The 11,843-nt window shown below is 38.5% G+C and overlaps 2 protein-coding genes across 2 annotated transcripts in view; both read right to left on the bottom strand.

Annotated features, from left to right (window-relative positions):
* Nucleotides 1-788: 788 nt before the first annotated feature.
* Nucleotides 789-3,352, bottom strand: ndufa4a (NDUFA4 mitochondrial complex associated a). Its single transcript, XM_020605434.1, has 4 exons — nucleotides 3,201-3,352; nucleotides 2,467-2,555; nucleotides 2,188-2,248; nucleotides 789-1,727 (listed from the first exon to the last, which is right to left on the bottom strand). Exons 1-4 carry the CDS (start codon nucleotides 3,240-3,242, stop codon nucleotides 1,671-1,673), a joined length of 249 nt encoding a protein of 82 aa, XP_020461090.1. The 5' UTR covers nucleotides 3,243-3,352; the 3' UTR covers nucleotides 789-1,670.
* Nucleotides 3,353-5,007: 1,655 nt separating this feature from the next.
* slc35b1 (solute carrier family 35 member B1) overlaps nucleotides 5,008-11,843 on the bottom strand; it is a 20,390-nt gene continuing 13,554 nt past the window's right edge. Inside the window, exons 7-9 of the mRNA XM_020605433.1 lie at nucleotides 8,268-8,374; nucleotides 5,731-5,884; nucleotides 5,008-5,250 (exon numbers count right to left, since the gene is read on the bottom strand). Coding sequence (XP_020461089.1) covers nucleotides 5,198-5,250; nucleotides 5,731-5,884; nucleotides 8,268-8,374 — 314 coding nt within the window. The 3' untranslated portion in view covers nucleotides 5,008-5,197. The remainder of the gene's footprint in view (nucleotides 5,251-5,730; nucleotides 5,885-8,267; nucleotides 8,375-11,843) is intronic.

The raw sequence follows: 11,843 nt of genomic DNA, 5'->3' as shown, positions 1-11,843 counted from the left end.
CTGGATTTGCTGCTGCCATTCACCCTTTTCTTAAAATGTTATATTTTTAGATTGTTTTTATGTGTGAATGAAGCATTTATCTCTATTTGTGTTTGCAAATATACTTGTCTCAGACTACCATATGGGGGACAAATACAAGATTTTAATTCAAGGATTAAACAATCATGACAAGAGAAAGTCTTCATTGTAAAGTTTTTATTCTTCATTTGTAGCAGTACTGCCTTACAAAATCACTGATGCAAAAATGTTAATATTTTTAGGTCACAAAGTGTATACATTCCCTTATAAGCAGAGTATTTTTCAGTCGTGTTCTGTACACACCCTGAAAACCAAACTTTAGGTTGCTTTTATTTCCCAAGCATATGTTTTCTTATTAATATCAGATATAACAAGAAACCTTAAATATGACTTAACACATTCTATATTTCAGGGTGGAATCATTTTTACTTGGTTAGTGGGTGGTCGGTACACAGAGAAGGAAAGCTAATTTCTCCTATCCTAACAGTGGCAGCATGGAATAAAATATTAAAAAAGGTTTTCTTAATCTGAGTGATTCATTAAGGCACTGGTGTTTGCTGTCCAGGCACACAGCATGGGGGAAAGCTGAGTGCTTAGAGCCAACAAAATGAAGCACTGGTACACACTGTGCCAGGAGCTATTTTTCATTTCCCCAGGTGAGAAGATGAAAAGAGATACGTATGTGGAGAGCTCCTGCCATGGAGAGGCTGGGTGAAGATTTAGACATGGGCTTCTATTCAGATATGAAGGTCTCCTTGACATTTTCTGCACTGCACTGGCTGCTCATCCTTGTCGCTTTTCTTCAAGCTGCAGATGGAACAGCGTGACCTGTTGACATTTACAGACTCATCTGGCTGAGAGCGATGGCATTCTATAAGGAGAAACGCTGAATGTCCCACCAGAGTCCTGTTTCCACCTCTCAGTATAACACATGAACATGTCGCTGCTCTAAGCCAACAGGTACCCTTGCAGGCAGCAAGTCGTGTTGTTTCACTGTGCTTCAGGAGTCTATAATTAAATAACTTTCTATACAGCAACAGCACTGGGCAGCTTGTATGCCTCATAAACAGGACAAATACTGATGAGGTTTTAATGACACTGTCTGGACTGCTGCCATGAAAGGCAGCCCACTGTTCAAATGTGACCAGATTAAAGTCTGCCTGTGAGGTTAACAATAAGGCTCTGGATACTACCCAAGAATAGTGTGGCACAGAATTCACCATCAGCTGGCAGGGGCAAGACAAAGGTGAAATGAAGTGAAAGCAAAGCACATGCAGCAACAACAGAGCATGACATAACTAAACAGATAGGGGAGTGTGGTCTTAATGCAAATAAAAATGTGTGATACACAACTGAAAACATGACCCTAGATAAAGGACATGGAAGACCAAGTGCCTACAAATATAATCACAATAAATCAAACAGGTTCTTTTCTCTGTATGGAGGAGAAAAGACTCCTTTACTTTATTGGCAACCACTGGAAATGAGAAATATAACAAGATTCCAAAAAGCCAAAGGGAAGCAATGAGGAAACAAATATGAAATCAATGTGCGGATTTAGCTTCAGCATCCCTCAGGTTCACAGAGTAATTTGAAATGGGGCTGTGCGGGTCAGCTCATCTTTGTGCCTTGAAGTCCAGCAGATGGGCTCTTTAGAAATCAGGACGATCCTTCTTCAGCTTGCTGTAGTCCATGTTGACTGCGAAAAACTGATGATACAAACAAGTCTTAGCTCAAGAGCAAACATGGGTATTTCCCATAAAAATTACGACCAACAAAAAGTGAACTCATGTGACTTGATATTCATGTTTATGGTGCATGGTACAGAATAACGCCCCCAGGTTTGTGAAATTTCAAAAGAAAATTTTCTTGTAGTAATGTAAAATACTTCTCTAAATACTTTTGTATTGTGTTCTAGAAACTCCAACTATTACTCTGATTAAATGTGAACAGTTAATGACTTCATCATATTTGCTACTAGTCAGCAGTAAACCGATTATGTCATTTGACTAATCCAATGAAGGATACAAACCACAGCTCGCTCCGTCTGCTCAAGTCTGACAAAGATCTATGCCATGCTCCCTGAATAAAACCACCTACACTGTTCAGCCAGAAAATCGTGACTGTAATACAGCATGATTAACATGACATTCCGAGTCTGTGGCACACCTTGTACTGATCAGTTGGGCCCAGCTTGTTCCAGGGCTCTGGGTTGTTCTTGCGATCCCAGCTGCAGAGGAAAAAAAAAAAACAGGCACACCTTAGACCGACAGGCAAGTAGCAACAGATTTTCTTGTAATCTGTAAGTAAATGCAGCACTGCCAATTTCCCTACTTTTAATTTCATCTTTAAATCTCATTAGACATGCTGTACCCAGCTCCCACTAACTATTTTGAAAAAGGGCAAAATATAAAAACAAGGACGTCTGTGCCATGACTGAGTCCTTACCACACATCAGGGTTTCTCAAACCCAGACGAGCGAGGTACAACATGGACATGGTTACTCCTCCACCAATGAAGAAGAAGAGGGGGATAAGCTGCCAATGAATCAGAAAGGTAAGAAACCTTTATCAACTTAAGGGCAAGTGCCCAAGAGAGGACTGCATCAATAAACACACAGACTGCTGACAGATTGTGCACATTGAAATCACTACCCTGCACAACTATCCAGGAAAGCACCGACTGTTGATCATAAAATTCTACTTGGGTAAAATTAAACATTGGCACTACCTCAGATTATTTACCCTTGCAAACGTCAGATGTCATGTGTCGAAATGCTATTGCTAACGCCACCTAGCCTGTTAAAGCACTAGCAGTCTATCAGCTGCCATTTCAGCGCAGCAGAGCCTCTTGGCTAATCATCAGCTGCCGTCGTGACCTATTCTGACACAAAGGCACCTGCCAAGACTGGCATTAGAACACAGGTCACTAGGAAATGTGTTTTACTACATAACTGTAACAGATTAAAATAAAAAGAATGAAATAAAGTGGGGTATCTCCACTAACATGTTGAATAAAATGTCTCAAAGTCAGCTCGGTCAAAGCCCGAGTACTCGCCTTCTAAAGCTAGCAATGCTAAAATGTTTAGCTAAGCTAAGTTAGCTACAAAGATTCACAATGATCCAAGTTCAGACAAAGCTTTCCACATAAGTATTTCTTGAATGTAATTGGACTGTACTTACGGCTGGGTGATTTCTAAGTTGTCTACGGATCACGGCGAACATGCTGATGTCTGAGAAGTGTGACTTATTAGGATAACTGTTTGTAAAGAGTACCACCAAAACCTAACCGTGCGCAACTGAGTCTGCGGGCGGAAGAAAGGCTGACGAAAGACAAATAGGATGTTATACATAATGCCTGTCCACCAGTGGCGAAAAGGCGTGGTTCTTAATTATTAAAATTCCTATGTTGGACATTTATGTCATAATGCGTGTAATAAATATGGAGCCATTTGCACAGTTTCCTCATCATGCTGCTGCTGGACTTTATTTCCCCACATATTTTTATTCTGGCAAAGCTAAAGTCACCAGTTTTCAACCCAAACGCAAAACCAATTCATGCACCAACACTGAACGCAGGTCCTCCTTAATGAGTTTTTACACGGTTTATATATTAATGCGCATTTAATTCTGTTTTACATACTGAAATGTTGGTGTGGTGAATAATTATATGAAATTGTAGAATTTACTTTGCCTCAACTTACATTAGTTTAGTTTTCTATAGATAAAATGGCTGCGTTTAATTAAAAATATAGATGTGAATCATTAGTAGCAGTGACATGGCGATAATAGAAACAGTTTACTATTTAATCCAGTCTGATTTAGAGGAACCGTGTGTATTCACAGTGAAAGCAGTGGTCGCGGTTTCCCTTCATCAGACAAGAATAAAACTACATTCATTTGAAAGAAAACTAATGTACTTTAAACCTCACGTTTAAGATTCCAAGTCCTTCTTTTCGTAACCACCTTCTCAAGTGCGTTTGTTTATCTCAGAGAAAACTGATCTTGAGGCGCCTCATATGCAGAAGTCTGTTCTTTCTGTTGACAACAGGGTGCCAAGTTGCTGTACTTCTGATATTTCTGTAATGCCTTTATAAATTCAATGTGCAATCCCATTATCAAAGTGTGTTTACTGGTGTTTTTAAAGCAGCCAACAGACATACATGGCTTCTAAAAATGTCAAAACATTGTGTTTTTTTATGTTTATTTATTGATTGCTATTTTTTCAGACAGAACTTTCACCAACCTTTTTTAATGAAATGTGGTAAACCAAAAAGTTGGCAATATACTTTTAAATAATAATAATTTATTAACAAGCTGCCTAACAGACACATAAGTCACTGGAGGTCATGATCTTAACTCTTAGCATTAATAAGTATTGCAAAATACACATTTGAGTCTATTTTTGAATTTCCAACCAGCTGTACCCCATCAGAGATGAGAATCTCAGCTAACTGATGTGAGCCAGTGAAGTGAAGTCTCTGTAATTAAACAATGAAATATTTTGGTTATTTTCAACTTGTAGAAAAAGTAAAAATAATGCAATAGCAAGACTGCACATAACACAACAGGCCATATACAATCACTTATATATTTTAAAAAGGGCATGACACTTGCCAATTCTTTACCAAGAAATAAGATACATATGTGATGATGACATATTCAAGCAACAATTTGTAAACCAAACCTTAGTTGGTGGCAAGCTTTTGAATGAAATGCTGGAAATGTTTATCTTGAACCTTGTTTGGTTCAACTTCCATCCGAGGGAGGTGAGCTGGTTTCAGAAACAATAAAGATGTCTAAATACAGTATTTTCCACCTGTGAACTTCCATCAGTCCAAATTCCTCCACTAACGTACAGCAGCTTGTGGTAAAAAAAGCAAAACAAAAACAAAACGTGAATGGCTTATCACAGTTCCTTCCGGAGTTGATCCCAAGAAAAACATGTTTCTTCAATATATCAACAGAACACAAAAGCGAAAGCTGACACTACCACAACTACAGTATCTATAAAATACAGTTATGTTAAAAATCTGACTGTACTTGAACAAATCAGAGGCACACACATTAGCTTGTAGAGGATGTTGTATGAAAATAAGATACTTGCTATAAAGTGTTTGCATTTGTTCTGCTATGTTTGTCTCTCTCTCTCTCTCTCTCTCTCAAGTACTCCAGATGTTTTAGTGTGTTGTCTTCTTGGGGGTTTTGCCAAATTTAGCATCCAATCCGAGACCTAAAGTGAGAAAAACAAAGATGTAATTAAGGAGCAAAGGAAAGCCTCAGCAGCTCAACATACTGTATTTTACACTCTGAATTTAAACAACAGAATTACCAATTTAACCAATAAAACATTCAAAATATGAGCAGTCTGGTACCTCTTCTATATGTTAATATCAAAAGTATCGACTCCCCCTTTTGTTTTGCTTTTTTACCACAAGCTGCTGTACGTTAGTGGAGGAATTTGGACTGATATATCCTCAACGCATAATTTATCAGTCAACAAAATGGTTTGTGTGGGAAGCCTAAGTATTCCCCAGTTGGACCTAGTTGTTTGTCATCCCAAACACCTACAGTAACTGTCTCACACTACAGCTGCTGAAAGCTCCAGTCATGTTTTTTTTTTTTTTTTTGTCATCTGCCACTAATTTTAGTGGTAAATGAGAAAAGTGGGAGATCATTGAGGGAAGGGTGTTAAGCCAGAATTAGTTCTCACCAAGGAAAACTAGGATGGTGCCAACCCACTGCATCATAGTCATGACGTTGCCAAACAGAATAACAGAGCCAAGGATGGTGAAGAACTTCCTCGTGGTGGTGACGATGGAGCAGGTCAAAGGCCCAAAGTATACCACCGTCATAAAGATGAAGGTCTAGTAAATGATTGAATTAAAAAATAAATCAGCAAATGTCATTTCAATACAAACAGAAAGCTTTTTTTTCCCCTCTCTCTTAATACAACAATCCCATTCACCAGTGGTCAGTTCAGCCACCCACCTGGCCTAAAGCACTGGTTAGTCCAAACAGAAGAATGTTGTAGAAGATGTTTGGGTGGCGTTCAGTGAAACTCAGGAACTCCCATACCTCCCCTGTCCACAGCACAGCTGAGGGCAGAGAGAAACAAAGCAGTGACAGAAAAAGAAAACATGTTATTTCAAGACACAAGCCAGTAATTAATGTCACGTTGTTCTGCCTTAGTTGCACTGTCCTTGACAATGGTGCTGAGAAAATTCCATCAGTGTTTATAGCATGGGTGTATAGCACCACCAAGTGGTTTAACCTTTACCTTCGGAGAAGTACCAGCACTTCACAGCTACCAAAGGCAGATTTTAATAAAGGTAGTAGGAGTGTACCCAAGTGTGTGTATTTTTCATAACGGCCTAGAGATGGAATGAACTCTCATGAAAAGCATATATATATAAATGAAAAACAGCAGCTGTGCAGGGGAGATGGAAGCACACTCAGAAATATCAGGTACTGAAAATTAGTTTGTTAAAAGAACGATAACAGTTTCTCAGTTCTCATATTGGCTTTGACCTTTTGATCTTTATCATACAGCCCATTAGTGCCAAACCTTAGAAAGGCCCTGGCTATTTTGTATTTGTTTTATGTGGTGTTCTCCATCATATTATAGCAACCTCACAGAACCAGAGGCTTTGAGGGGGAGGATTTCTTTTCTATAAAGATTACACTGAATACTTTGCCTTGACTGCATTAAGGAATTTTTGGCTCCTGAGAGCACAGCATTCACCTCTTCTCAGACAGCATCTAATACAGCTATTAGTGGTTTATTGTTTTTACTTATTTGGATTGCCTTTAGCTATGGCAGCACTGCAGCTACTCATCCTGGGGTACCAGTGAGAATTTATTGTAACATTACAAGTCAACATAACAATTGATCATCATCATCATCATCATCATCCTCCTTTATTAGCAGACTCAAGGTCCATACAAAAAAGAAATAAAAAAAGAAAGGATATAAAAGAAGAAAAAAAAAAATACAAATCATAAAAGACATTTATACCAATGTTTCCACAGAGAGGATTGGTAACGTACTACACTAAAACCAGGATTAGCCAGCATCATTATAAGACAGTTCTCAGAGTTATCCACACGACAGATAAATCTGTACATCAGGTTTCTCATTATTTCTAATGTCATTTCTAATGACATCACCTTTTAATAACACAGCACATTATTATAGTGACAAAATTATTAAAACTCATTAAAGTGACATGGCATTGTTGCAGTTTCAGCTGCATTGAACCACAATAATTAGCAAAAACATCAAGTAGTTTAAGACAGGATGTCTTGCTTTGGACTTTCAGTACAAATCACCAGGCACTTCAGACTTAAGTAGTGATGGGTGGACTCTAAACAGCGCATCAATACGCTTCAAACCACTTCCATCTTGAAGTACTGCTTGGGGGCGTGTATCAAAATGGCCAAGTCACATGACTGATTCACATTGGTTCATGAAACTTTTCATATTTTAGCAGTTCACCACTAGGGGCCAATGGAACATACTGCTGATCTAGAGTCAGTTGACAGTTGCACTACCTGAATAGCCAAATAAGAGTTTGGGCTGATCCTCAGTCAGTGAATCCTGTTACTTGTAGCTCATCAGATGTGCCCACATCCATTTAAACACAATAAAAGTCTGAAAGTGTGGGGTTTTGTGTAGGAGAAAGACAAACGCATTTGATATTTAAAGAGGATGATTTGGATGATGGAGGGAGCAAGAAAAAGAACAAGGTCACTTGTATGGGAATATTTTTGAACTTTTGCAGCCCTATTTAATCAAATGTAACCAACATCTGCAGTTTTATAACACCACATCACATCATCAGTGTTAAGACACCTCCGTTCTAAGCATCCAGAGGATTTAAATCATGGGCCTACAGCAGTGCAAAAAAAAAGAAAACAGTTCCTCACCTACAGTATAGCTCCAGCCACAAGTACTTCACATCAGAGAATGTAGGCCTGCTTTCTACAAACAGGTTTGATGAAAATGTATAGTCATTTTGAAAGTATATAAAAATAAATACCTTCTTGTATGTGACACACATCTATAAGTAGAACATAAATAATATACACAAGCTTTACTGTTGTCACAACATAAAGATGAAGGTCTAGTAAATGATTGAATTAAAAAATAAATCAGCAAATGTCATTTCAATACAAACAGAAAGCTTTTTTTTCCCCTCTCTCTTAATACAACAATCCCATTCACCAGTGGTCAGTTCAGCCACCCACCTGGCCTAAAGCACTGGTTAGTCCAAACAGAAGAATGTTGTAGAAGATGTTTGGGTGGCGTTCAGTGAAACTCAGGAACTCCCATACCTCCCCTGTCCACAGCACAGCTGAGGGCAGAGAGAAACAAAGCAGTGACAGAAAAAGAAAACATGTTATTTCAAGACACAAGCCAGTAATTAATGTCACGTTGTTCTGCCTTAGTTGCACTGTCCTTGACAATGGTGCTGAGAAAATTCCATCAGTGTTTATAGCATGGGTGTATAGCACCACCAAGTGGTTTAACCTTTACCTTCGGAGAAGTACCAGCACTTCACAGCTACCAAAGGCAGATTTTAATAAAGGTAGTAGGAGTGTACCCAAGTGTGTGTATTTTTCATAACGGCCTAGAGATGGAATGAACTCTCATGAAAAGCAATCAACCCTTTTTTTATATATATATATATATAAATGTAATACAGCAGCTGTGCAGGGGAGATGGAAGCACACTCAGAAATATCAGGTACTGAAAATTAGTTTGTTAAAAGAACGATAACAGTTTCTCAGTTCTCATATTGGCTTTGACCTTTTGATCTTTATCATACAGCCCATTAGTGCCAAACCTTAGAAAGGCCCTGGCTATTTTGTATTTGTTTTATGTGGTGTTCTCCATCATATTATAGCAACCTCACAGAACCAGAGGCTTTGAGGGGGAGGATTTCTTTTCTATAAAGATTACACTGAATACTTTGCCTTGACTGCATTAAGGAATTTTTGGCTCCTGAGAGCACAGCATTCACCTCTTCTCAGACAGCATCTAATACAGCTATTAGTGGTTTATTGTTTTTACTTATTTGGATTGCCTTTAGCTATGGCAGCACTGCAGCTACTCATCCTGGGGTACCAGTGAGAATTTATTGTAACATTACAAGTCAACATAACAATTGATCATCATCATCATCATCATCATCCTCCTTTATTAGCAGACTCAAGGTCCATACAAAAAAGAAATAAAAAAAGAAAGGATATAAAAGAAGAAAAAAAAAAATACAAATCATAAAAGACATTTATACCAATGTTTCCACAGAGAGGATTGGTAACGTACTACACTAAAACCAGGATTAGCCAGCATCATTATAAGACAGTTCTCAGAGTTATCCACACGACAGATAAATCTGTACATCAGGTTTCTCATTATTTCTAATGTCATTTCTAATGACATCACCTTTTAATAACACAGCACATTATTATAGTGACAAAATTATTAAAACTCATTAAAGTGACATGGCATTGTTGCAGTTTCAGCTGCATTGAACCACAATAATTAGCAAAAACATCAAGTAGTTTAAGACAGGATGTCTTGCTTTGGACTTTCAGTACAAATCACCAGGCACTTCAGACTTAAGTAGTGATGGGTGGACTCTAAACAGCGCATCAATACGCTTCAAACCACTTCCATCTTGAAGTACTGCTTGGGGGCGTGTATCAAAATGGCCAAGTCACATGACTGATTCACATTGGTTCATGAAACTTTTCATATTTTAGCAGTTCACCACTAGGGGCCAATGGAACATACTGCTGATCTAGAGTCAGTTGACAGTTGCACTACCTGAATAGCCAAATAAGAGTTTGGGCTGATCCTCAGTCAGTGAATCCTGTTACTTGTAGCTCATCAGATGTGCCCACATCCATTTAAACACAATAAAAGTCTGAAAGTGTGGGGTTTTGTGTAGGAGAAAGACAAACGCATTTGATATTTAAAGAGGATGATTTGGATGATGGAGGGAGCAAGAAAAAGAACAAGGTCACTTGTATGGGAATATTTTTGAACTTTTGCAGCCCTATTTAATCAAATGTAACCAACATCTGCAGTTTTATAACACCACATCACATCATCAGTGTTAAGACACCTCCGTTCTAAGCATCCAGAGGATTTAAATCATGGGCCTACAGCAGTGCAAAAAAAAAGAAAACAGTTCCTCACCTACAGTATAGCTCCAGCCACAAGTACTTCACATCAGAGAATGTAGGCCTGCTTTCTACAAACAGGTTTGATGAAAATGTATAGTCATTTTGAAAGTATATAAAAATAAATACCTTCTTGTATGTGACACACATCTATAAGTAGAACATAAATAATATACACAAGCTTTACTGTTGTCACAATTTATTTACACACAGTGATATTGTGAAAATGACTCAATCATGAATCATTAAATCACTATGTTGGCAGTTTCCATTATATTTACAGGCATTTGGTCAGTAGATGTCACCTGCGTGGGTGATTCATAAGTTTCAAAACAACCATTTTCCAAAGCAATTGGTTCAAAGCTTCGGAAAGCCTTGTTTCTGACATCACTACTTTTAATTAGCCACAGATTGGCAACTGTACATGACATGTACAGCACTGCTGCAAAACTAAAAAAAATACTTATGTACAGTATAGTGTATAATGTGGCATTGGTGAGCATGTAATCAAGTTAAAAATTTTAACTTTCAGCTCAAGGACAGGCAACTATGTGCCACAACATACAAACACTACACCAACAATCAGCACTGGTTTGTGTTAGGGTGATTTTTATTTTTAGATAGTGTAAGATTTTATAAGCTATTATTTCTGTGTAGCTTCTTCCGGTTCTTTCAAACCAGGAACTCTCAATGAGACGAAAGAGACTGCTTTAGATTTTATAAAAAATAACCGTGCTGGTTTATTCAGAGGATCACAGGTAAAATTCACAGGACACGTCCAGAGCTCTCTCACCCCTCTACCTGCGCGCAGGCAGCAGAAAGCTGAGAAAGTCTGGACCCAACAACCTATATAATATTAATCATTTTTGGGCTAGCCCATGCTACAAGGGGCGTCAAACCGTGACGCCACCCGATAAGCAAGCTTTGCAGCTGCTCTATCATTTAGCCAAAACATGAGGAAAAGTCAAGGTGCGTGACTGTTGTTTTCGTGGTGTGTATCTAAAACAATTGGACATAACCTTACACAGTAAGACAAATATTAAGACTAGCATTAAGTTACTTCTCATACCTGTAGTTACCTTTCATAACTTTATCTTACTTGGTTATGCATATTACAGCTGTATTGATGATTGTCCAGAACTATTGAGCTTCGATTATTTTAATGCATGTGTTTCCCTTGCTTAAATATATCTTACAGCTATAATGAAGCAGAATCTGCTTACTTTGAGTGCTGTAACTTCTGTGTAGAGACTAGATGTCTGCATCTCTTTGTGACCAGACAGCCTATTTACATTTTAACAAAGCCCCACTAGCCCACACCTGGACACACATAGCATATCCCAAGTTCTGCCCCACCAGGAGGTGTCTTACACACACAGGGGGTCTCATCACCTGAGATGACCACTTGGCCAGTTTAGCATACTTATTGTCTCACACACACATAGGGGGCCTGCAATCCAGTTAACTCATTTTTCTGTGTGCTTGATCAAGACCAAGTTACCACATGAGAGACACACACACACACACACATACACCTAGACTTTAACACATTGAAACAAGGGGAGCTCCGGTTCACACCAAATGGAGAATAGGATCAAAAGCTGTTGAATGTTGTACCTCTGTCCAGGGCAG

This window comes from Monopterus albus, unplaced genomic scaffold, assembly GCF_001952655.1.
Source record: "Monopterus albus unplaced genomic scaffold, M_albus_1.0 scaffold70.1, whole genome shotgun sequence".
In the NCBI taxonomy this organism is placed as follows: Eukaryota; Metazoa; Chordata; class Actinopteri; order Synbranchiformes; family Synbranchidae; genus Monopterus; species Monopterus albus.
This window is presented reverse-complemented; position numbering and strand designations above follow the sequence as displayed.